The following is a 27999-nucleotide window of genomic DNA, read 5'->3' as shown; positions in this document are numbered from 1 at the left end:
GTTTTGTTCACTGCCAACTTAAGTTTTCTATCCTTCCTACTGTTTTGTTTCTTGGAACAACTTTGGAAAAAATACTAAGTTTCAGCTTGTGTTTTGTCCCACATCCATGTTAATTATAATCTTTCTATTTAAGATGCCATATGAACTCTCACTTAACTTTAACAAAGTTCAGACTTCGCAGATGATAACTCAGATTGGGATGAAGATACAGGTTTTCAAAGGGTTTCAAATTGTGCCTGCAGTCCTCACCCATCACTACGTAAGTCACTGTCAGCTATGGCCCAGATTCAGCACCACTGACACCAAAGGACTTTTGTCACTGACTCAACAGGAGCAGGACTGAGTTCTGTTTTAGAAAATTCAGTATATATGTCTACTGTACTTGTTCTATTGTCCTGTAAATTACAATTAGGCAGTGTCTGTCTTGCCAGTGAAGGTATGTTTACATTACAATGAAAACCCATGGCACAGCCATAGCTGGCCTGGGTCAGTTGTCTCAGGCTTGCAGGGCTCATCCTGCAGGACTAAAAATTGCAGTGTAGATGTTTGGGCTCGGGCTGGAGGGAGGTGAAATCTCAGAGCCTTAGCTCCAGCCTGAGCCCAAACATCTACAGTGCAATTTTATAGTCCCACATGCCCAAGTCACCTCACTTAGGCTCTTGCTCTTGGTGCCATGGGTTTTTTATGGCAGTATAGATATACCCTGAGATACAAAACCAAAGACCTGTTCACTCATGACTGTTGAGCATCCTGTGGCACTTTTCACAGAACTAGAGGTGGATTAATTCCAACTTGGGTACTTGCATTCTGCCTCCCTACATTTCTCCAACACTCCTAATCACCTGCTACATAGGGCTGGTGTGGAATGGCTATTGTATTTCACCCACAATCTTTCAGTGGTATTTGAGCAATCCCCATACAGGCAGTTAATAAAGCACTGGAGGATAATTCTGTACGAAAAGCTTCATATAAATATATGGCATGATTCTTAAAAGTAAGTTAAAGTATAGCCTAAATGTTTAAAACACATTTCGTTCTTGAGATTCAGTGGCAGTTGTTCTCCTTGCTAAAATACAAACGATTCTCTTATTGCCAAATGGGCAGTAAAATGGTTTTACCTTTCAGTGGTACCTTTCATGGGCTGGTAGTACTGAACTATATTGTCCTCTGCTCTATCCACAGTGGAAAATGGAACCAGTGGACGATGCAAATAGCACTTGTAAAGCTATAACACTTCAGGGAAAAACAAAATCCTAATGTAGCAGTGCAGTTGCCAACCACAGTATGTTTAGGAGAGAGAATGCCAGTGCACCAGTTGACATTACAACCCATTCTGCCACCCTCACTTTTCAGTGATGTTCATACACTAGATAGCGTTTATGCTGAAGCAACCACATGCCATGTCCATTTGGTATGAGAATCCCGAGACCTATTAAGCAGCACATGATATAGTGCTCATGAGGGATTGATGTGACTATGGAGTAATTCCCCTGGAGTCAATTTACATCAGTGTAACAGAGTCTGGAATCCAGCCACGGTCTTTAAAAATCAAATGTAACATTAACATATACATCATCTGGAAAACAAAAATATATATATGAACAACATACAGCAGTCCTACAAGACCTTCTAGTAATTTTATAGAGAACATTAGGAATGTGATCGAAGAGTTCCAAATTTTGTAATTTTTCCCCAACATCCACTTCACTCCCTCTGTCTCCCAGCAAACCAACATCAAACTCATTAAGATTCAGTAGTGTTAATTTCAACCACACACTAACTACTACTACTCAGAGATTCTCTCTTTACCACGTGCACTTGCCAGACATTACTAAAACTTGTAACATACAGCCTCTGAAAATATTTGGAAAATCCCCTAAATACTCCAGTATTAAAAGAACTAAATCAAAAACAAATAAAAAACAATGAGTGAAAAGGTTTCTTTATAGGAACTGGGTGTATAGTGAGAGACGATGATATGAACATTTTTATAACAGTGAAAGAGGAGTTCATACACATTCATCTGGTTTTGCACAATGTCCTGTCAAGCTGCCAACGTTGTTTTTCATTATTTTCAATCACTTTCTCAAAGAATGCTTAAAATGAATTCAGAATTAGAATATTTTAACCATCTCTCTAGCAACAATGCCAAAGATTCACAGCTATGTCATATCATAAATAGCATGTTTTGTGGCCCTTAATAGAGTTTGAACTGCAAGGTAATTAAGTGTGCAGAGTTCATGTGAAAGTTCTAGTGTAGAATATTATCTGTTCTGAATGTTGGTCCCTGCTACCTGATTTTTCTGACTTTTTAAAAGATATAACTCTTAAGTTTCCAGTGCTTACAGAATTGATAATTAACTGCTTATAGATACGCTTTTAAGTTACTATTACATTAGCCAACATCTTCAAACTTCATTGCATTTTTTCTTTCTTGTAAGAAAGGAGGAGAATAAAATCACCTATCCAAATCTCTAGGCACTTTTGAGAATTCTTAAAACAAAGTAAAAGCTTCCCTTCCCCCCAAACCAGAACTTAAACCTTCAGCTAACAGTTTGGACCAACAACAATCCACAATACCTTAGGGCACTTTAGCCTATCTCTCTGCCCCCAGAAGCTTGGAAAACTGCTACATGGACTTTGGAGCATGCCCGAAAAGACAACAGACTTGGGCTAGTTTGGACCAACAATTCCAGTCAATATCCCCTCACAGCAAGCTGAAACAAGAACTTTCTGTTAGCACATAAGAATCAGAAAGTACAACTAATTAATTATCTACTGTCAGGCTCTAATTTTCAAAGCGATGTCTGCCTAACTGCAAGCATGATTTTATATAACATCTCACTTGGATACAGAAATCCTTTCCTGAGGCGCACAGGCAAACTGGGTTTGTGAGTACTGTGACAGGGTGGAGCCAGATGGCTACAGGAGAGTGATAGAAGGCTGATATATTAGCCCCAGGATAAGCAGGTCCCTGTACAGGTAAGGTAACAGGGGCAGTTCCAGAACGATCAGGAACTTGCTGGAACCAATTAACACAGACTAATTAGGACACCTGGAGCCAATTAAGAAGCTGCTAGAATCAATTAAGACAGGCAGGCTAATCAGGGCACCTGGTTTAAAAAGGACCTCACTTCAGTCAGTGAGGGGCGCACAAGGAGCTGAGAGGGCGTGCTGCTGGAGGATTGAGGAGTACAAACGCTATCTGGCATCAGGAGGAAGGTCCTGGGGTGAGGATACAGAAAGTGTTGGGAGGAGGCCATGGGGAAGTACCCCAGGGAGTTGTATCTGTCACACAGCTGTTACACGAGACCAGTCCACACAAGAGATCCACTTCCTGGACACTACAGTGCTAATAAGCGATGGTCACATAAACACCACCCTATACCGCAAACTACTGACCACTATTCCTACTTACATGCCTCCAGCTTTCACCCAGACCACACCACACGATCCATCATCTACAGCCAAGCTCTACGATACAACCGCATTTGCTCCAACCCCTCAGACAGAGACAAACATCTACAAGATCTCTATCAAGCATTCTTACAACTACAATACCCACCTGCTGAAGTAAACAAACAGATTGACAGAGCCAGAAGAGTACCCACAAGTTACCTACTACAGGACAGGCCCAACAAAGAAAATAACACAACGCCACTAGCCATCACCTTCAGCCCCCAACTAAAACCTCTCCAATGCATCGTCAAGGATCTACAACCTATCCTGAAGGACGACCCATCACTCTCACAGATCTTGGGAGACAGGCCAGTCCTTGCTTACAGACAGCCCCCCAACCTGAAGCAAATACTCACCAGCAACCATACAACAGAACCACTAACCCAGGAACCTATCCTTGCAACAAAGCCCGTTGCCAACTGTGTCCACATATCTATTCAGGGGACACCGTCATAGGGCCTAATCACATCAGCCACACTATCAGAGGCTCGTTCACCTGCACATCTACCAATGTGATATATGCCATCATGTGCCAGGAATGCCCCTCTGCCATATACATTGGCCAAACCAGACAGTCTCTACGTAAAAGAATAAATGGACACAAATCAGATGTCAAGAATTATAACATTCATAAACCAGTTGGAAAACACTTCAATCTCTCTGGTCACTCGATCTCTGACCTAAAAGTCGCAATATTACAACAAAAAGACTTCAAAAACAGACTCCAACGAGAGACTGCTGAATTGGAATTAATTTGCAACCTGGATACAATTAACTCAGGCTTGAATAGAGACTGGGAGTGGATGAGTCATTACACAAAGTAAAACTGTTTCCCCATGTTTATTCACCCTCCCCCCCACCCTGTTCCTCAGACATTCTTGTTAACTGCTGGAAATGGCCCATCTTGATTATCACTACAAAAGGTTTTCTTCCCTCCCCCGCCCCCTCACTCTCCTGCTGGTAATAGCTCATCTTAAGTGATCACTCTCCTTACAGTGTGTATGATAACACCCATTTTTTCATGTTCTGTGTGTATATAAATCTCCTCACTGTATTTTCCACTGAACGCATCCGATGAAGTGAGCTGTAGCTCACGAAAGCTTATGCTCAAATAAATTGGTTAGTCTCTAAAGTGCCACAAGTACTCCTTTTCTTTTTGCAAATACAGGCTAACACGGCTGCTACTCTGAAAAGTGTAGACAGCTGTGATCCACAGGGCCCTGGGCTGGAACCCAGAGTAGAGGGCGGGCCCAGGTTCCCCCCATTCTCCCAACTCCCTACTTGATACAGGAGGAGGTGACCTGGACTGTGGGTCCCACCAGAGGGGAACGTCCCTGGCCTGTCCCGCGACCCACCAGGTGGACCAGCAGAGACTGCAGGGATTGTTCTCCTTCCTTTTTCCCATGCTGGCCAGTGATGAGGTTAGCTGAGTGAATGGCAGGTTTGAGTCACTAGCAAAAGTGGCCAAACTGAGGACTGCCGTGAATCTCTGAGGCAAGCAAATCCGCCAATAAGCGCAAGACCCACCAATGCAGAGGAGGAACTTTGTCACAGTACATAAATCTAAATGTCAGTGGCATGTATGCAACAGTGAAGGAACTCGGATGCTTCTGTAAGGAGACGGTTTAAGGGAAAAAATTCGCATGACAGGAGGAATCGGTATCGGCACGCTATAGAAATCTGCCACAAGATTGCAAATCCCTATAATGTAACTTCTGCTATTTCATCTTCATCCTCAAGAGAACACAGCAAAAGACAGCTACTGAGAGGCACCAAGTAGCACATATATGGCAATCAAACCTGAAAATCATGTTTATGTATTCCTGTGTGTGTTATTGCCATTTACCGACTGCATCAATAATTTACCCTGAATTCTATTTTGCTGTACAAGTGATTAGTGTATTTTCTAAAGAAAGAAAGAAAGACCGACCATGTTCACACAAGTGTAAATAAAACAATGGACTGTAGACAATATAGTCCACAGTATCATGTTCCTTAATTCCCATAAACTGTTTTCAGCTAGAAGAGACCACACTTGACCAACTAATTAATGAACAATCAGAAATTAAGTTCAAGCATTTGGGCACATATCCATAAATCCAGCAGCCACTCCATAAAACATTTAACCTACCAGTTGTTTGGATGGTAAATTAGCAGAGCAACAAAAATGATTAAAGGTCTAGAAAACATGACCTCCGAGTGAAGATCGAAAAAAAATTGGTTTTGTTTAGTCTGGAGAAGAGAAGGGGACATGATAACAGTTTTCAAGTACATAAAAGGTTGCTACAAAAAGGAGGGAGAAAAACTGTTCTCTTTAACCTCTGAGGATAGGACAAGAAGCAACGGGCTTAAATTGCAGCAAGGACAGCTTAGGTTGGACATTAGGAAAAACTTCCTGTCAGGGTGGTTAAGCACTGGAATAAATTGCCTAGGGAGAATCTCCATCACTGGAGATTTTTAAGAGCAAGTTAGACAAACACCTTTCAGAGATGGTCTAGATAATACAAGTGCCTTCCTTGAGTACAGGTGACTGGACTAGATGACCTCTTGAGGTCCCTTCCAGTCTTACGATTCTACGAATGTTATCCCTTTTAAGGATCCAAAATGTCATAAACGAAAGAACTTTGTAGAGTTGTGCAGACCCTTCCAAATTCAGATGGAAGTTGGTCTGCAAATCTGTAAGATGAGCAGGGCTAAACACATATGAAAGTGAAGTTCAAAAAGCTGTCAGAACACATTCTAGAACACTCATTTTTCTCATAGTAAAATTCTTCTGGGAACTCATGGATCAGGTTTAGGTTCATGTCTGTTCACCAGAACCAGAGGTGGGACTACAGCGTTGGCTCTGATGAAACAAGCAAACTCTGCTATCAGAATAACAAATTTCCCCTTCTAAAACTGGGCTATAATTTGTGAGCCATACTATAAAGTGAAACCATTGCCAATAACTGGGAAATTATAGAATTAGACATATGACCTTTTCCAGAAATATATAAAGATTGGAACTCAGCTTGGATGCTACAACAAATCTCTTATCTCAGGAAAACATTTCCCTTGCAAAATGGAATATCTTTATTACATAGCCAAAATACTAAACAATAATGAGACAGTTAAAAAAAAAAACAGGAAGAATTATATAAGACATTAATGTATCAGCTACTGCCTGCCAGAATCAGACAGATTCAGACTCAGAGAAAATGGGTTACATCTAAGGGCTTGTCTACATGGGAAGTTACTGTGCGGCAAGCCAGGGTATGAATCTACAATGCACCAACTTGCCACGGAGTAACATCCCTTAAGGCTGGGTTCTGGCATAACTACTGAAGGAGCAGAGCACTCCTATATGGTAATCTTATTTAGCATAAGTGATCATCCAGACTCTGTATTTTGAAAACCCAGTTCGATGACTAAAGCTGATGAAGAATTGGGTTTCCAAAGGGGTCTTTTTTATTTTATTTTATTAATTTTTAAACAATCCCTTGACAACTAGGGGGATCATCCTCAAAGGGACCTTTTCTCTCCAGGAATCTCAGAAGTGCTGACAGTGTAGAACCATAAGGGGGGAAAGTTGGATACCGTCCCCTCCAGTGACATACTTGGAGGGGAAACCAAGTAGAGCCACCTGTGCCCTTCCTCACTCCTGGTCCCTTCCTTTACAACTACCTCTTCCTCCGCCAACAATTCCTTCCCACCAGGCCAAGAATAGAGGCTCATGGGCTCCCCTTCCCTCCACTGCTCCCTGACCAGGAGAAGGAACCCAGAACTCAGACAAAAGGAGGGTCAGAGCTGCGTGGCTGTAGGCAGGCTTCAACTCTGCCCTTTCAAATGCTACAGAAAATTCTGAGATCAGAGAACTCAAGCACTGTAGGACAAAGTTTAATACCTTCCCTATGCTAAGGCAAAACTTGAGTTTAAGTCCAGCATTGTAAACAAGAGCTGCCTACTCTCAAATAGATCATGCAGATAGATGCTGGAATTCAAATCTGTGGAATGCAAGACAAACAATATCACTCTCTTGGTCATACTTCAGTATCATTTTCTTAGTTATTCTTCACATCCACATATGGCATTTTCTATGGTAACGACAATCTTTCATGGACCCCTTAGACATAGACTTCAGACCCACATGGGTCCACAGACCGCAGGTTGAAAACCACTGGTTTAAACAAATCCTGCATCTTGGCAACCCTTAAGGTTCCTTCTAGCCTTATGGTTCTATTATTCTGTTCAATAACTCATTCCCATTGGCTATTATTTGTTCCAAGGGACAGAGAAAAGGTTGCATTTCGGATAACATTACCTTAACTCTTCATTGTCTGGTTTTCTGAGGTTTGACTGTATCTGAACTCAATATTCTGGTAGGTCATGAAGAGCCACTAGGCAACCTCACCTCTGCAGTAATTAAATTTTGGGTAGTTATTAATGAATTTATCTTCAAAATGCTCCTGAGAGGCATGTGTCTATTATTATCCCCATTTTATACAAGGGGAAATGAGGCATAGATATTAAAGACAAATTTGTTGAAAGTGTAAACTTATTTTCGGTGCCCAATCTGAGGAATCCATTTCAGAAAACTTGGCTTTTTATAGTGCTTTGTTTGTTCAGACAAGAGCTCCCATTGATTTCAGTTGCAGATGGGAGTGCTTAGCACTTCAGCATATCAGAGCCCAGCATGTCTCAAGTTGAGTACCCAGAAAATTAGGAACATACAGTTACCACCTGTGAAAATACAGGTTTATATGACTTGCCCAGCATCACACAGCAGCTCTGTGGCAGAGGCAGGGATAGAATACAATTCTCCATGGTTGTATTCAAATGCCTTAACCATGAGACCACCTGTTCTCTTCTTGCAATCCTTTGTCTCATTCACCATCCACCTCCAATTTCTGCAAGAAAAATGAGGCAGGCATCCTACATTCAATATCTTCATTCCCAGACCACAGTCCATTACATGCACTAAAATGAGTGATGGGACCTGGAAAAAGGAGTATGTGATCATGTAATTAAAGACTCTATCATAATGCATATGCACTTGAGAATGAAATTAAGATTGCTAACTATAGGTGTCACTACTTGCACAACCTACAGTTGCAATATACTCTGTTCCTGGGTTCCATTTTACAGACAAATGAGCCACCAAACTCTCAGGAAAACCAACAAGGGGTCCTTGTGGCACCTTAGAGACTAACAAATGTATTTGGGCATAAGCTTTCGTGGGCTAAAACCCACTTCATCAGATGCATGGAGTGAAAAATACAGTAAGCAGTATATATGCACAGCACATGAAAAGATGGGAGTTGCCTTACCAAGTGCGGGGGTCAGTGCTAACAAGGCCAATGCAATCAAGGTGAATATCGCCCATTTCCAACAGTTGACAAGAAGGTGTGAGTATTACTTTTTGTAGTGACCTATCCACTCCCAGTCTTTATTCAGGCCTAATTTGATGATGTTCAGTTTGCAAATTAATTCCATTTCTGCAGTTTCTCATTGAAATCTGTTTTAGAAGCTTTTTTTGTTGAAGAATTGCCACTTTTAAGACTGTTATTGAGTGTCCAGGGAGACTGAAGTGCTCTCCTACTGCTTTTTGAATGTTACAATTGTTGATGTCTGATTTGTGTCCATTTATTCTTTTTGTGTAGAGACTGTCTGGTTTGGCCAATGTACATGTAATATATGGTGGCATATGATGGCATATATTACATGGGTAGATGTGCAGGTGAACGAGCCCGATGTTGGGGTTGATATAGTTAGATCCTATGATGGTGTCCCCTGAATAGATATGTGGACACAGTTGGCGATGGGGTTTGTTGCAGAGATTGGTTCCTGGGTTAGTGTTTTTGTTGTGTGGTGTGTAGCTGCTGGGGAGTATTTGCTTCATGTTGCGGGGCTGTCTGTAAGCGAGGACTGGCCTGCCTCCCAAGGTCTGTGAGAGTGAGGGATCATCCTTCAGGATAGGTTGTAGATCCTTGATGATGCGCTGGAGAAGTTTTAGTTGGCGGCTGTAGGTGACGGCTAATGGCGTTCTGTTACTTTCTTTGTTGGGCCTGTCCTGTAGTAGGTGACTTCTAGATACCCTTCTGGCTCTGTCAATCTGTTTCTTCCTTTCACCAGGTGGGTACTGTAGTTTTAAGAATGCTTGGTAGAGATCCTGTAGGTGTTTGTCTCTGTCTGAGGGATTGGAGCAAATGCAGTTGCATCTTAGAGCTTGGCTGTAGACAACGGATCGTGTGATATGGTCTGGATGAAAGCTGGAGGCATGTAGGTAAGTATAGTGGTCAGTAGGTTTCCGGTATACGGTGGTGTTTATGTGACTGTTAGGGTACATCTACACTGCAACTAAATACCCCCAGCTGGCCCATGTCAGTTGACTTGGGCTTGTGGGGCTCTAGCTAAGGGGCTGTTTAATTATGATATAAACGTTCAGCCTGGGCTAGAGCCCAAGTTGTGGGACCCTCCCAGAGTCCCAACCTGAGCCCAAATGTCCATACCACAATTAAATAGCCCCATAGCCCAAGCCCTGTGAACCTGAGTCAGCAGACATGGGCTGGCAGAGAGTGTTTAGTTGCAGTGTAGACAAACCCTTAGTGAACTAAAGCCAGAATCAAATATTAAACACAAATACTCAGTTTTCACTAGAAACGCTGAATATATAACATGCTACTATAAAGATCTGAGGAAATAATTCATAATAAGTAATATGATTATTTTAGCCACTTTTAGCCATGGAATATCTGTAGTAAGATCAAAAATTGACCGCAAATATTCAAAATTCACACTGTGTTGCTTTCAATATTAAGTGGTTTGATCAGTTAAGTTACATGATATTGTCTCTGCTACTCAATTAGATGAGCTTACAAGTCCTCCAACACTTCTCAATGTTAATTTAAAATTTAAACTTCCACAAATATCATGCATGTGACAGAAATTTGCCTTCTGTGATTTTTTCCAGTAAAATTTTATCTCTCAAATGTTCACATAAAATAAGCACAAGAGAGGCATTAACACAGCCAAAATGAATTAATTTTAAAAATTCAAACAAATATTCACTTTTTAAAAACATTATTTGCCCAGCTCTGCTAGTACATGAATACTGGCATAAAGAGCTTGGCAGGATTATGGCTAGTCCTTCAGCCTGAACAGAATAAAATTGGGATAATGAGGTGGCTTGTCCAAATTAAGAACATTCTGTACAAATGTAAGCATTTAATATATTAAATTAGAGCTGTGAGCTCAGGGCTGGTATATACAATGCTGCCAAGTCTCCAGTCAGCAGGTGCTTGTAACGTCTCTCCATTTATCATAACTTTGGTGGAAGCACCCTTTCTCTATTTAACAGGAAACCTACATTCCATTAGCTCCCTCCATAATACCTCCCACACAGATGTCTGAGACATTACCAATGGGCCTCCTTCATTCTCTCAACTGACATGGTAAAGAAATTTGGGGAAGTGTGGAACGCAATTAGATTGTAGATGGACTCTTGAAACCAAACTTTTTGCTTCTGATGCTTCTCAAAGCTTTAGCTGACTCCCCCCCCCAACACACACACACATTGTTGAATTTATGTGAACAGTCATGAAATCTGAACTTGTGAATCTGGATTCATAATGACTTGATAAATCCCACTGTCCTCTTGAGAAATATCCTTTTTTGCCACTGAACTCAGAGTTCTATGCTTGCAACTAGAGCTAGATAAAAAGGAAAAGGGGGAGGAGGGGGACATTTCTTTGCATTTTCACTGTTGACATTTGAAAACAACATTTGTCATTGAATTTGGAAATTTTAAAAATTTTGAGCCCCTATGGAGCTGTTGAAAGAAAAGAAGTACTTGTGGCACCTTAGAGACTAACAGATTTATTTGAGCATAAGCTTTCGTGAGCTACAGCTCACTTCATCGGATGCCTATGGAGCTGTTGGAAATTTCTGAAATTAGGTTTTTGACAAAATAACAACTTTTTTTGTTTTCTCCTATCAGCTCTATTTGCATCTAAACATAAATGCAGTGTTCATTTCCAAAACCACAAAAACCAGAAAATGCAAAAACAACTAAAGGTGAGCACACTAAGTTGTTAAGATTGTGAAAAGAGCAACAATATGATTTTCACTGGTTTCTCCAACAGTAAGAATTTTTTCACATGGCTTTGTTACTTACACATATCTGCACTGGAGATTTTGTGTGTAAATAGATTTAGCTGTTCAGGTATCTTTCAGACAACATTTAAAGCTAGATTCAGCCCTAGTTCAAAGCTAGCTTCAAAGGGTATGTCTACACTAGAAAAGCTATACTGGCAAACACTCCTAGTGAAGATGAAGGTTGTATCAGAAAAAGAGTGCTTTTGTTGCTTTAAGAACGGGAGTATTGTGGAAACTTAGAGACTAACAAATTTATTAGGGCATAAGCTTTCGTGGGCTATAGCCCACTTCATCGGATGCGTAGAATGGAACATATAGTAAGATTGTGTATACACACGCGCACACACACACACACACACACAGATAAGTTGGAAGTTAGCATACAAACTGTGAGAGGCTAATTAGTTAAGATGAGCTATTATCAGGAGGAGAAAAAAAGCTTTTGTAGTGATAATCAAGATGGACCATTTAGACAGTTGACAAGAAGGTGTGAGGATACTTAACACAGGGAAATAGATTCAACATGTGTAATGACGCAGCCACTCCCATTCTCTATTCACACCTAAGTTAACAGTATCTAGTTTGCATATTAATTCAAGCTCAGCAGCCATCAACAACCTCAGGAACAACTCTGACATCATAATCAAAAAGGCTGACAAAGGAGGCGCTGTCGTCATCATGAATAAGTTGGAATATGAACAAGAGGCTGCTCGGCAGCTCTCTAACTTCACATTCTACAGGCCATTATCCTCTGATCCCACTGAGAATTAACAAAAGAAACGACACCAACTGCTCAAGAAACTCCCTGAAAAAGCACAGGAGCAGATCTGTGCAGACACATGCCTAGAACCCCAACCGGGGTATTCTATTTGCTACTCAAGATCCATAAACCTGGAAATCCTGGATGCCCCATTATCTCAGGCACTGGCACCCTGACAGCAGGATTGTCTGCCTATGTGGACTCTCTCCTCAGGCCCTACGCTACCAGCACTCCCAGCTATCTTCGAGACACCACTGACTTCCTGAGGAAACTACAATCCCTCGGTGATCTTCCTGAAAACACCCTCCTGGCCACTATGGATGTTGAAGCCCTCTACACCAACATTCCACACAAAGATGGACTACAAGCTATCAGGAACACTATCCCCGATAATGTCATGGCAAACCTGGTGGCTGACCTTTGTGAATTTGTCCTCACCCACAACTATTTCACATTTGGGGACAATATATACCTTCAAGTCAGAGGCACTGCTATGGGTACCCATATGGTCCCACAGTATGCTAACATTTTTATGGCTGACTTAGAACAACGCTTCCTCAGCTCTCATCTCCTAAAGCCCCTACTCTACTTGCGCTATATTGATGACATCTTCATCGTCTGGACCCATGGAAAAGAAGCCCTTGAGGAATTCCACCATGATTTCCACATTTTCCATCCCACCATCAACCTCAGCCTAGACCAATCATAGAATATCAGGGTTGGAAGAGACCTCAGGAGGTCATCTAGTCCAACCCCCTGCTCAAAGCAGGACCAATCCCCAACTACATCATCCCAGCCAGGACTTTATCAAGCCTGCTCTTAAACACTTCAAAGGAAGGAGATTCCACTACCTCCCTAGGTAAGGCATTCCAGTGCTTCACCACCCTTCTAGTGAAAAAGATTTTCCTAATAACCAACCTAAACCTCCCCCACTGCAACATGAGACCATTACTCCTTGTTCTGTGATCTGCTACCACTGAGAACAGTCTAGAACCATTTGCATTGGAACCCCCTTTCAGGTAGTTGAAAGCAGCTATCAAACCCCCCCTCAGTCTTCTTTTCCACAGACTAAACAAACCCAGTTCCCTCAGCCTCTCCTCATAAGTCATGTGTTCCAGTCCCCTAATCATTTTTGCTGCCCTCCGCTGGTCGCTTTCCAATTTTCTCACATTCTTCTTGTAGTGTGGGGCTCATAACTGGACACTACTCCAGATGAGGCCTCACCAATGTCAAATACAGGGGAATGATCACATCCCTCAATCTGCTGGCAATGCCCCGACTTATACATCCCAAAATGCCATTGGCCTTCTTGGCAACAAGGGCACACTGTTGACTCATGTCCAACTTCTCGTCCGCTGTAACCCCTAGGTCCTTTTCTGCAGAACTGCTGCCTAGCCATTCGGTCCCCGGTCTGTAGCAGTGCATGGGATTCTTCCATCCTAAGTGCAGGACTCTGCACTTGTCCTTTTTGAACCTCATCAGATTTCTTTCGGTCCAATCCTCTAATTTGTCTAGGTCCCTCTGTATCTTACCCCTACCCTCCAGCGTATCTACCTCTCCTCCCAGTGACTCCTTGCAGTGTCATCTGCAAACTTGCTGATTAGTCAGGCATGACTTGCCCTTGGTGAATCCATGCTGACTGTTCCTGATCACTTTCCTCTCCTCTAAGTGCTTCAGAATTGATTCCTTGAGGACCTGCTCCATGATTTTTCCAGGGACTGAGGTGAGGCTGACTGGCGTGTAGTTCCCCGGATCCTCCTCCTTCCTTTTTTTAAAGATGGGCACTACATTAGCCTTTCTCCAGTCATCCGGGACCTCCCCCGATCACCATGAGTTTTCAAAGATAACAGCCAATGGCTCTGCAATCACATCCGCCAACTCCTTTAGCACTCTCGGATGCAACACATCCGGCCCCATGGACTTGTGCTCGACAATCCACACAAGCGATCCATTTCTTGGACACTACTGTGCTAATAAGCGATTGTCACATAAAAACCACCCTATACCGGAAACCTACTGACCGCTACACTTTCCTGCATGCCTCCAGCTTCCATCCAGGACACACCACATGATCCATTGTCCACAGCCAAGCTCTAAGATACAACAGCATTTGCTCCAACCCCTCAGACAGAGACAAACACCTACAAGATCTCTATCAAGCATTCTTACAACTACAATACCCACCTGCTGAAGTGAAGAAACAGATTGACAGAGCCAGAGGAGTACCCAGAAGTCACCTACTACAGGACAGGCCCAACAAAGAAAATAACAGAATGCCACTAGCTGTCACTTTCAGCCCCCAACTAAAACCTCTCCAGCGCATCATCAAGGATCTACAACCTATTCTGAAGGACGACCCATCACTCTCACAGATCTTGGGAGACAGGCCAGTCCTTGCTTACAGACAGCCCCCCAACCTGAAGCAAATACTCACCAGAAACCACACACCACACCACAGAACCACTAACCCAGGAACCTATCCTTGCAACAAAGCCCAGTGCCAACTCTGTCCACATATTTATTCAAGGGACACCATCATAGGACCAAATCATATCAGCCACTCCATCAGGGGCTCGTTCACCTGCACATCTACCAATGTGATATATGCCATCATCTGCCATGTACATTGGCCAAACCAGACAGCCTCTATGCAAAAGAATAAATGGACACAAATCTGATATCAGGAATCATAACATTCAAAAAACGGTAGGAGAACATTTCAACCTCTGTGGCCACCTCTGTGGCATCTGTAAAAGATTTAAGGGTGAAAATTTTGCAACAGAAAAGCTTCAAAAACAGACTCCAATGAGAAACTGCTGAGCTTGAATTAATATGCAAACTAGATACCATTAACTTGGGTTTGAAAAGAGACTGGGAATGGCTGGGTCATTACTGGGAGTGGCTGGGTCATTGAACATATTGAATCTATTTCCCTATGTTAAGTATCCTCACAACTTGTCAACTGTCTAAACGGGCCATCTTGATTGACTATCACTACAAAAGTGTTTTTCTTCTGCTGATAATAGCTCATCTTAATTAGCCTCTTACAGTTTGTATGGCAACTTCCACCTTCTGTGTGTGTGTGTGTATATATATATATCTTTTTACTATATATTCCATTCCATGCATCCGATGAAGTGAGCTGTAGCTCACGAAAGCTTATGCTCTAGTAAATTTGTTAGTCTCTAAGGTGCCACAAGTACTCCTGTTCTTTTTGCGAATACAGACTAACATGGCTGCTACTCTGAAACCTTTATAGTTTATAGCGAGCACAATACCAGCAAAAGCACTTTTATGCCAATATAACTACATCAATATGGTGGCTTCTGGTAGTATCCAAGTGTCATAAGATATCAAGTCCCTAATTGATAGTGCTATATCGGCAAAAGTTTCTGTTGTAGACATGGCCTATGATCAATAATGAAGTATTTTCAAACAAATGAGGACTTCACTACCTTTATGTTTGGGAACAGCAAACAAGACAAAATTCTTGTTTTATAACCTCTCTTTTCATATTCTCTTTCATATCAACAACTCACTGCAGTTTTCCTACAATCTCCATGAAGCATCAGAATTTATCTAAGTTCAGTTTGTGGATCTGTTACAGATCTAGGCTCAATTCCAGCTCTGAACAGGCTTCCTGTGTGGCTTTTAGCAAGCCACTCAATTTTTTGTGTGCCTTAGTTTCCCAGCTGTAAAATTGGGATAGTAATACTTCTTCTCTGCGAAGCTTTGTGTCTCTCATCTGTTTAGACTGTAAGCTCCTTAGGAGAGGCACTGTCCAGTGCCAACCATAATGGAGCCTTGATCTCTCCTTGTGCTTCTGTGCACTATTAAGAGAGACACTGATAGCAACCCCCATTATTAAGGCTGTTTACCACTTACCATTATAGCCGCCATGTTCAGTTGCTTAAGCATAAACAGTAGTCAGAACACAGTGCATTAGTGTCCTGGCAAATTTTGCTGCCACATGGCATAGTCTATTCATGAGTGAATCCTATTCCATGAGCTGGTGATCAGGAAGGCTGCAGAAGTGATGCTTGGCACTGACTGACCTGCTCTGGATTTCTCAACTTACTTAATTTATAAGATGCCACAGGAGCCACAAGAGTCCTGAAGGATTGGAACAACTTTGTCCCATATAGATCAATCTGGAGTTAAGAGATAAGAATGAAAGTCCAAATAGTCCCATGCCTGATTCTCTGTTAGCACAGTGGATCTTATACCTTTCAACAATTGCTCCAGTTTAGTAAATTACAGAAAAACCTCAGCTGTGCAAACCAACGCTCACCACTTCTCATGCCATTGTGGATGCAAGTCTTACCTGATGGTGGGGCAGTCCACTCAGGTTAGAAAGCCCACAGCTGAAAATGAAGCAGCCAGAAAGGTAACGCACAAAGGTCACACGTGGAGATACCATTGTTGACACAAGGGAGAAGAAGCCGAGTGTTCCAATAACAAATGCGCAAAGCACTAGATTTTGTGAAACAGTGTGTTAGTACACTGCATTCGATACTATTCTCCCTCACTCTGTTTAACAGCAAGCACATACACCTATCTTGGTATAGTCACTAACCACCAGAACACTACAGTGCATTATCAGAACTCAATCTGTTTCCCATAGTTCATTTAATTCAGACATTTCTGACATCTAAATACTATGTGTTCTGCTATATATCTCTAGAACATATCATAGCTTAAACCTTGGAAAGACTACAAGGCAGCATGTAAGTGAGCAAACATTTCAATGTCACTATAAACTAATCACATTCCTGGCACTGGATATATCATTGACACATCCTAATAACACAGGCCAACACTTATTTTCTTCATTACCTTATCTGCTATGCCATGACTTTTGTTATACATGTCAATGTCACTAAGAGACTAATATGCAGTGCAAAACTCTAGCAAGTGTCTTAAAACTCGAAGTGGGGGAGGGAGGTTAAATATCTATTTTAATGAAACTTATGTTTAGTTAAGCAAATACAGTGGAGGTCACTGGAGTGGAGAATATGAAATCTACAATAAAATGACAGAATATATAATCAGCTAGTTCATGGAACTGGCAATGGGAAACCAAAACGAAAGCTCACGAGGCCATGGATATTAACAAACAGAGCAGTGTTGACAACTGATCATAGAGAACGCTGCGGAATTCCAGCCATATTTTTTTGAAAGGACTGTCACAAGTTTTAGCTAATGATACTTTATGAAGTGGTGCTAAAAAATATATTAGTTTCCAAAAACTATTGTTCTTTTCAGAATGGAAAATGCAAAAGATATTTCCTCTCTCTTTCTTTAAACACTATTAAAAGGACAAAAAACAAAAAAGGTTGTCCACGCCACTTTCCCTCTACCTTCTTCAAGCAATGTCTCAGCAGTGGTGCTGGAACAATTTTTATAGGGGGGGTGCTGAAGGTAGAAACCATATATTTGGGTGGAGAGTAAAAGTATATGTATTAATGAGGCATATTGGGGCAGTGATGAAAGAGGTCAGAGTGAAAGTTGCATGAACAACATAATTGAGCATTTCCTAGTTTTCAGTTTTGCTCAACTCAATTTAAGTTGGAAGTAGGCAATTCTCAACAGTTGATGAGAAGGAGTGGAAGTCACTTTTCTTAATGAGGCCAGTGTAAACAAGGTGGCCCATTTCAAACAGTTGACATAAAGGTGTGAGTATTTAGCAAGGGGAATTGAATTGAACTGAATGGCTCCTTAGCACTGACCCCCCACTTGGTAAGGCAACTCCCATCTTTTCATATGCTGTGTATTTATACCTCCTTACTGTATGTTCCACTCCATGCATCTGATGAAGTGGGTTTTAGCCCATGAAAGCTTATGCCCAAATACATTTGTTAGTCTCTGAAGTGCCACAAGGACTCCTCGTTGTTTTTGCTAATACAGACTAACATGGCTACCACTCTAAAGTTATGAGGAAACTCCCCAGGCATCCCTTGGTCTTTTATTAGGGGATGTGGTCTGGTTTGGATAAAACAAAAAGCCAATTTGAGCTTTCCCCAAAATTTAAATTGAACTCAATCTGAACTGGTTTTGGTGTTTTAAAATAAAATTTATTTTTCTCTTTCTAAAATTTCAGTCCTATTTTCTCATGTCTCTGCATTTGCTTGGTTCCATCTAGCAGAACCAAAAGAAAGTGAGAAAGGGTGTCTTGTAATATTTCTAACCTGACTAGGAAGAAATAGCAGAAATTTCACAGAAAGGCTTTTCTTCCGCTACCCATTTTGCAGGCTCAATAGATTCAGATGAAATTCAAATAAAGTGGAGACTTTTGTATAAACATCTGTAAATTGAATAATTCTTTCTAGGATCTTATACTGATGCTCCTTCCCATAGGATCTGAGCACCTTCCAGGATGCTATTGTTTCTAATCTCACTCACTTTGTCTCTCTAATATCTCTTATCTATTATTTAAATTCAGAAAGTATGTTCAGCACTATATAGACCACACAGGAAAACACTGCCCGTACCCCAAGAAGTTTACAAATTTAAATAGTTTAAGGTGTTTTTTTGAACCAAACCACTATCATTCACCCTTCTCCCTGAGCTGACTCTGGGTATGCAGAGAGGCATGGTACTACAGAGGTTACAGCCAGCGTATGCACATTACAAGTTCAGGAAATCAATAAAACCCTTTTCTTTTGCCTATGTCCTCTCTATGGTCCTGTCTGCTGGATTACTTTACGCAATGGCTGGTTCAGTTATTTGTTATTTTAACTGAAAAAGAAAGAAAAGGGAAAGAAAAATTGTTGATGTAAAGGATCACTGTTGCGAGCTACTGACTATTCAGTGCTGGTGTTATAGGTCCTATAAGCACACATTAATCCAAGCCATGCATCTTGGCTGAAAATACTAGGAAAGGTCAACTTAAAATTCACGGGCTTTTTTTTTTTTTTTGGCTGCAAATAAACATATGTAATTTCACATGCCATAGGCCAAAGTTTGGCCTGTCTGGCCCCACTGACTGCAACGTCAACTGTGTTATGAAGGATACGTGGATCAGCAGAGAATCAGGACCTTTAGTCGTACCAAAACTCAATAGTGATAGGGTGGGTACTGTGGAAAGTATATGCCTATGTGTTGGGGGAGTGCAGGTTTGTTATCTTATTATGAACTCATGGAAGTTATGGCTTATTTATACACTGAGTTTGCATATTTTCCTTCATTAGCACTTTTGTTTAATTAGGGAAGTCATTCCTTTTCTATGGCCTTGCCTTACTAAGTAAGGCCAGGAGGTGATTCCATTCCATACACATATTTTTTAGTTTCCAAAAATTCTTTAAAATGCACAATGTTGGCATTGCCAAGGACAGAGCAAATATTACCTAGACATACAGGTCTGACTGACTGATAACTCACCCAATTATAATTTTCAGAGGCTCATGCCAAGGTGGTACTGTTCTGTTTGTGGCAATCACCTAGTTTATCTTTATTCCATACTCTCTCTACTCTCACTTTTTCTTCCATATATAAACCAGTGTTGTGTTACTGTCATCCACGCCTTTATCACTTCAGGATCAAACTAGGGAAACATAACCTAAATGGAGCTACTATAAGGTGGATGCCTAACTGGTTGGAAAACCGTTCCCAGAGAGTAGTTGTCAGTGGTTCACGGTCAAGCTGGAAGGGCATATCCAGTGGGGTCCCACAGGGATCGATCGTGGGTCCAGTTCTGTTCAATATCTTCATCAACGATTTAGATAACAGCATAGAGAGTTTTTGGCTAATACCAAACTGGGAGAGGTTGCAAGTGCTTTGGAGGATAGGATTAAAATTCAAAATGATTGTACAAACAGGAGAAATGATCTGAAATAAATCGGATGAAACTCAATACGGACAAACGCAACATACTCCACTTAGGAAGGATCAATTTGCACACATACAAAATGGGAAATAACTGCCCAGGAAGGAGAACCGTGGAAAGGGATGAGAGTGATATAGTGGATCACAAGCTAAATATGAATCTGCCAAAAAGCAAATATCTTTCTGGAATGCATTAGCAGAAGTGTTGTAAGCAAAACATTAGAAGTCATTCTTCAGCTCTACTCTGTGATAAGGCCTCATCTGGAGAACTGTGTCCAGATCTGGGAGCCACATTTCAGGAAAGAAGTGGACAAACTGAAGAAAGTCCAGAGGAGAGCAACAAAAATGATTAAAGGTCTAGAAAACATGACCTATGAGGAAAGGAAAAAATTGGGTTTGTTTAGTCTGGAGAAGAGAAGACAGAGGGGACATGATAACAGTTTTCAAGTGTGTAAAAGGTTGTTACAAAGAGGAGGAAGAAAAATTGTTTTTCTTAACCTCTGAGCATAGAACAAGAAGCAAGGGGCTTAAATTGCAGCAAGGGCAGTTTAGGTTGGACACTGGAAAAAACTTCCTAGCTGTGAGGGTAGTTAAACACTAGAATAAATTGCTTATGGAAGCTGTAGAATCTCTGTCATAGGAGGTTTTTAACAACAGTTTAAACAAACTCCTGTCAGGAATGGTCTAATTATTATGGAGTCCTGCCTTGAGTGCAGGGGACTGGACTTGATGATCTCTCAAGGTCCGTTCTTGTCCTACACTTCTACGATTCCCTTGCAATGTATTCTACACAGGACTATCCCTTAACATTATTAGTCATATTCTGCACCAGTTCAAGCTTACTATCTTATTGGTGAGTGGAGCAGCTTGTCAGGATGAAAATACAATGATGCTGTACAATCCACATTGCCTGCTATTGGCTTCTGGGAGTAATTTATGGTCTTGATCATTGCAGATTTAAAGCAACGAGTGGCCTGTGACCTGCCTCCTTGAGAGACCACTTCTTTCCCAATGCAACTGTCATAACCATATAGCTAAGGGTAGCCTAGAATTCCTTCCTTACCTGTAAGGGGTTAAGAAGCTCAAATAACCTGGCTGGCACCTGACCAAAAGGACCAATGGGGAAAGAAGATACTTTAAAATCTTGGGGGGAGGGAGGGAGGCTTTGTTTTGTGTGTTCTCTTGGGAAGCAGAGAAGCATCAGGTCAGAAAACTCCTTTTCCTATAAATCATCCTAAAAGTCTCTCATATTACAAAAATTGTAAGTAAAAGCCAGGCAAGGCATGTTAGATTATCTTTTGTTCTGCTTGTGAATTTTTCCTTTGCTGGAGGGAGGTTTATTCCTGTTTCTTATAACTCTGAAACTAAGCCTAGAGGAAGTTCTTCTGTGTTTTTGAATCTTTTGTTACCCTGTAAAGTTATTTTCCATCCTGATTTTACAGAGGTCTTTTTTTTTTTTAAATAAAATCCTTCTTTTAAGAACCTGACTGATTTCTCTATTGTCCTAAGACCCAGGGGTTTGGGTCTGTGATCACTTCGTAACCAATTGGTTAGGATATTATTCTCAAGCCTCCCCAGGAAAGGGGGTGTAAGGGCTTGGGGGGATATTTTTGGGGAATAGGAACTCCAAGTGGTCCTTTCCCTGTTTCTTTGTGAAATCATTTGGTGGTGGCAGCATATCCTCCAAGGGCAAAGAATTTGTGCCTGGGGGAAGTTTTAACCTAAACTGGTAGAATTAAGCTTAGGGGGTCTTTCACGTGGGTCCCCACATCTGTACCCTAGAGTTTAGAGTGGGGAGGGAACCCTGACAGCAACACTGCCATGGCTGCATCTAGCAGAAGACTTAAATTGGACCTGGTTGGTTTATATGAGCTATGACTGCACTTTGACTTTGGGATTCATTCTCTCAACTCTGTTCCAAAGCAGCCTGAATCAGCTGACCTTCAGGGCAATCAGCAAGGCTCATTTGTTTTTCCAGCCCTGTGGGGAGGTGTGGAACATCGAGATAATGAGACAAGATCTCAGGCAGAATGAGATATTGGTCTGTTTAGTTAGTTAGATTGTAAGTGACTTTGTTAAAGAGTTAGGGTGATTATCCTGGCTTTTGTTTTGTACAGTGTTGCAGGTAGTTTTAATTGACAGAATGTCTTAAGCTATGGATTGGCACATCTTTTTGTTTTTAGAACTTAAAATGAACAAATATTAGTTTTAATATTAAAGGGTTAGATCCCAACCCAAGGTTAAGTCACCTATGAGCACCCGAGGGGCACAAAGGGACTGAAAGCTGCCCTCAAAGGGTTAATTGGGGATTCCCTAATCCCAGGGAAATCAGCTGGCAGAAAAGTCTCCACAGGACCCTTCCAGCCAGCATAATAGCAGCTCTGTGGCTGCTCTACCTTATGACAGCAGCTAGCCAAAGAATCAAGGGGCTGTTTGCAACCACCTTTCCCTCCCACCTCCCACTCAAGCTGCACTGAGCATGAGATAAATACCACTTAGGATCTACCTTTAAGATAATGCTATATACTTAGGTGGAAATGTGCAACCTGGAGTTCCATTTGAATGCAGTACAGAAGACTTTTTTCATTCAAATGAACAGCTCCATAGGGCACATAAAATAATTCAAATCTCTTTAACCTGAAATGCCCCTGAGTTAACACAATTACCATAAATCTGTTATCTTTAAATGCAATCAATAAACACTGTAGACCTGAGGAGTACACCAATACCCTCTAGCAAATTCTGCAGCTGGTTTCTTTCTTGCTCTGTGCAAGAAAGATGTTTGCCTAAAGTCACAGATGCTAGTGTTTAAAATTGCAGCATATTGTACTTTACATTTCAGTTACATTACACAAGTATACTTATATTTATTTCCCTTAACTTTTAAGTGATGCATTGCCATTAAGAAGTTGTCTCAATGGATTTTATTACGATGTAGACAGCTTGAATCTGTCAATGAAAGGGGTGTGAAACGAAAGGTCCTCCCCAGTACTTCAGCATAACAAAACACACTGAGAAGGTCATTGACTTGGTGCTTTGTTGTGTCTAAATATATGAGACCATATAGCACATTTCATTCCATGCTATAAATGTCAAGGGTTTTATCTTTTTTTTTTTTAATCTTCACTGGAGCAGAATCTTGCTTGTGTAACAGCAACAGCTTCTATGGAATTCTAGGATACAGCTGGATACTCGGACGTACTGCACCACTCAGGTAATAGGTGCTCTGAGAGCTTTGTTTCTCTATAAGCTACTAACCTTACACATAAAAGCTACAGAAAATACAACTACTAAATGCAATCTGTCCCAGATGAAGTCCGCCTCTGACAGAGTCCATGGCTTCATATGATTTTACACAGCACCAGGTAGCATCATTCCTATTAAATGGAAAAAATTTAGGAGAACTACAGAAGACTGCATTGCTATTTTCACCCAAGGACGGCAGTACTTTACAAACATCAATTAAGCCTCAGCACTCCTGAAAATTAATTACAGAAGGCATTATACCCATTTGCAGAAATTATACGAAGAGTCTAATTCAGACTTGTTAAACTCTGACTTCACTGGAGCTGTGTAAGGGACTTTCCTGAACTCAAACTCTAAATCAGTGATGGAATTAGAAAGATCTCAGGAGTTTGATTCCCAGCTATACAACAATCATGTCTTTGCTGCAGTGGCCCAGAGAGGAAGGAATTCACACCCTCAAAATCCTGTTGGCCCCCCAATCTCCTTACTTTAAAAAAAAAATCTATAGCATTCCCCTCCCTGCCATGCACATCCCCACCCCAAGGGGTTACTGTTATCACTGAAACGCCCTCTGTTCTTTTTTTTAATTCTGCTGTTTTATTATGAAATCGCTGTAAGAACCCAGAACCACATTAGCAGGGGCACTTTAAGAATTTCAGTACGGTGATACCTTTTCCCCCATAAACATACACCACCAAGTATTCTGATACTACGGTGGCAGGGCAGACTTCAAGGACAGAGAGGACTAATTATGATCACCTAGTCCAGTGGTGTCCAAATTTTTCAACCAGAGGGTTGATCATCATTCAGAAAGGTCAAATGGCCATAAGCCAATATTTTAATTGTTTTCTGAGTCAAGGCAACATTAGTCAGCATGCTCTCCTAGGCCTCCCAAAGCCTCACCACAACGCTGATATTAGAGCGGTCAGTGCCAGGTTGGACATACTTGATCTTATCTGATCTGCATAAACACAGGCCATAGAACTTCATCCAGTAATTCCTGCTGTAGTCCAACAATTTGCAGATGAACTAGAACAAATCTTTCGGAAAGCCATCCAATCTTGCTTTAAATACTCCAAGCAACTGAGAATTTGCCACATGCCTAGCTAAGCTGTTGCAATGGTTAACTACCCTCACTGTTAAAAATTGACATTTTATTTCCTGTTTAAATTTGCCTAACATCAATGACAATTATCACCCCCATTGCAGTGCACTGAGGCCATGGAACAGAAGACAATGTTTTTAGGTCTTTGGGTACACCAAAATTTTATGGTTCAGTCTCATCTTTAGTTAAGAATGAACAAAATTTGCTAATAACAATGTTGTATATTTAACTTTTGAGGACTCTGTTAATGACTAGACTCCCATTCTTACCACATCTCTCACACACACATGGCTTATTGTCCAAACTCATCCCCTCTTCTTGGGGTTTGGACTTTATTTACAATTTAAGTAATCAAGTGCTGTATTTACAAATATAAACCTTAATTTTGCAGTTCACTCCCAAGCTGTTCTTAGGGTTTCTCTTTGCAGTACCTCTTCAGATGGTAGCTTTAGAGGAAATAGCTTTTATACTCCTGAGTTAGAATTCAAATGGCCCACTTTAGTTGCTATTGTGAGTCTCTGAACCCTATAACAGGGGCCTAAAGCCTGACAGCCACCTGACTCCCTGGTACCTTAGCTGTCTCTGGTGACTACAATTGTATCCAAAATCACCCTATCTAATCCATGCATACAACCAATGTCAGAAAAGAAATTTCAGCAGTTAAAAAAACATGTAAACCAAATAGCCAACCAACATCAAATTTTCCAGAACCAGAAATACAGTCCCTGTCTTCCTTAAATGATCTCCCAATTCCTCTGCCATCTGAAAACTTTTCAAAAATCCCTGAACAAACAACAAAACACACAACTCACCCCACCCTCCCTAAAAAAGCAAACAGATTCCCATTCTTTTAATTCCAATCCCCCGTCCATTGACCAAAAGTAGCACTCAAAACCATAATGCCTTACCAACTTCTGTTACATAGGATTTTCCTTCTGAAGGCAGAGGGATATACTGGTTAGAGAAGAAGCTGCTTCCATATCCCAGAATGAAACCTTGGAGTTTGGTGTCTGGACTTAGCCGAAGGTATTTCATACAAATGGTATCATCAGTTGTGTTAATCTGGACTTTCAGGTTTTGTCTTTTAACTGGGGGAGAAAGAAAAAGAAGAGGTGAGGAGTTATCTTCTCATTCACTAAGAGAATATCAGAATACAAAGGAGATCAACACCCTAGTGATAGACAACAAATGTTTAAAGGAGCAGTCTCCTTGAAATCTAGCTCATTTCAAAAAGCGAACTAAACGTCATTTCAGGGACTGCACTTGCCTTTGAGCCCTCTGCCAACTTTTGTGAGTTTTACACTCACATTTTTCTTTTAAATGCTCTCTCTCCTTCATGCAAATCTTTCAAACAGCAACAAACAACAATGGGATTTTGTCTTCACAGCACCTGGGCATGTGCCTCCCAGCCTGGGTAGATAGACATGTGCTAACGCTTCTTGAACTAGCTATATGAAAAATAGCAGTATGGCTGTGGTGACATTGGCTAGCTGTCAGAGTATAAGCCCACCAGACTCCCAGCGTCCGTATTTGGGTGGTTATCCTGTGCTGCCACCCATGCTGCAATGACCACACTGCTATTTTTGGCACGCTAGTTCAACCAGACCTAGCGCAATTCTGTCTACCCAGGCTGAAAGGCATGCTCCCGTCTTCAGCGTAGACATGCCCTAAAACTCATTACATGCTAACTGCTGTGAAATGCATGAAGTAAACTAAAAAAAAAACCCTTTATTTTCAATAATTCTAGGTATCACCTGTAACAACCATAGCTGAAAAATTTCCAACGGAAGTACATAAGTGTGGTTTTTAAGTTCACTGTATTTCTTTAACAATGCATGGGAATATGATACAACCGTGTGGGGAAAATAATAACTACACCCCGTTGAAATTACAGTCAGCTGTTGTTGTTGGGGTTTTTTGTTTGTTTGTGGTTTTATGTTAATGTAAACAAAATGTAATTTTCTAGTCAGGCCTACACATCAGAACTAACGTGCTAATATTGGCCAAAATACCAGGAGATTTTTTTAAAACTTTTATTTTTATTCTTTCCTGGGAAACAGAACAGAAAATGAGAAACATCTTGAATATCCATACAATATAACAATTTATAGCAGCACAGAACATCATGTTATTGTCATAATATTATGACCTTCATAACAGAACGATCAATTTTACAGACAATCAGTATGTTTCTGTCATGGTGTGAGATAGCGGGGGTAGTGTTTCAATTCTCAGTACATACCATTTCAGCTCACACTTCATTGTTATGCTTGTTATATTTCCATTAATTCCAATCCCCATGTTCAGAAATGGGTTAGGCCCCTCTCCCAAAATTATGAGACTGGCTTAAAAATACATGTTGGATTTTTATTTACCTTTTCTGAGCCCCTGGGCTGTACTCAAGGCACATTTTCAATGATTATCTGCAACCATGGGGGATAAAAAACTTACTTAAAAAAAAACAAAAGCAGAGATTCTCATGAAATCACTTCCTTCCAGGGGCTAGAGAGTCAAGGAAAAAAAACCCCAAACGCAAATATTGCCAGACTTGCACTAATAGTGTAAGAGTTTGCAACACTATGTCTCCTTCCACTAAAAGGACAACCATGTGCTTTCAGCCTGACTGACATATTTTAGATTCTGGAAAAAGCACAGACACAAACAAAACCTCCTTGAGAAGGCACAGTGTGTATTTTCTCTGAACAGGTGTCAGCTTCTCTGAAAACAAAATGATCACAGTCTCTGAAATCAGGCAGATTTCTTAGAAATTTAAAAGGTGCAGTACACAGAAAATGAAGGCACCGCCCAAAGGCCTTTCGGGTCAATAAGCCATCTAAGGTAGACAGTTTGCCCCCCTTCCAGTACTGAGGCAAAACCTGTCATAGTTTTGTCCAGTATCAGACAAGGAATGCCATTTTGAAGAGCACACCAGCCTACCCCTGCCAGCATTATCACACACACTGTATCCAAAGTCATGCTTGTGGAAGAATGCACTCTTCAATATGGCTTCCCCCATGCAGTGTGACCCTGCACACACCATGTCATGCTGGCAAGGGGAGGCCCATGCCATCCCTGGAAGTCGTGGAATGTCCAGTATTCTGGGGATGTGGCAGTGGAAGAGTGACATTCCAGACCAGAATCTCCAAGACTGATTATCTTAAGGAAAGGAGATCACCGCATCAACAATCAAGCCTCTCCATTTTCCAGTCTCTCCTGCACCCCAAAGCTCCATTAAAGGAAGTGTGAGGCTGCAGTGGAACATCCCAGTCTGGATCTTTGCCTGAATTTCCACCTCCTACTCTGCAAAAGTCAAGAAGACTGCAAGAGCTGATCATCTTAAGTATCATACTTTTCACATACACGCCCTTTTTTTTTCTTTTCCAGTCTTATCTTTAGTAGCTTGGAGATGTCCAGGCCTTTTCTAGGTATTTATTTAAGTTGTGAAACTGTGGCTGTGTATTTGCATGTATGT

At 41.2% G+C, this 27999-nt stretch overlaps 1 protein-coding gene across 21 annotated transcripts in view; it reads right to left on the bottom strand.

Moving 5' to 3' along the window:
- Positions 1-27999, bottom strand: part of ABI3BP (ABI family member 3 binding protein) — a 311874-nt gene that overhangs the window by 230347 nt on the left and 53528 nt on the right. For all 21 annotated transcript variants that reach the window (XM_075118479.1, XM_075118481.1, XM_075118468.1 and 18 more), the window contains one exon: positions 25436-25615. In XM_075118479.1, the coding sequence (XP_074974580.1) occupies positions 25436-25615 (180 nt within the window). The remainder of the gene's footprint in view (positions 1-25435; positions 25616-27999) is intronic.

The sequence above is a fragment of the Caretta caretta genome, chromosome 1 (genome assembly GCF_965140235.1).
Source record: "Caretta caretta isolate rCarCar2 chromosome 1, rCarCar1.hap1, whole genome shotgun sequence".
In the NCBI taxonomy this organism is placed as follows: Eukaryota; Metazoa; Chordata; order Testudines; family Cheloniidae; genus Caretta; species Caretta caretta.
This window is presented reverse-complemented; position numbering and strand designations above follow the sequence as displayed.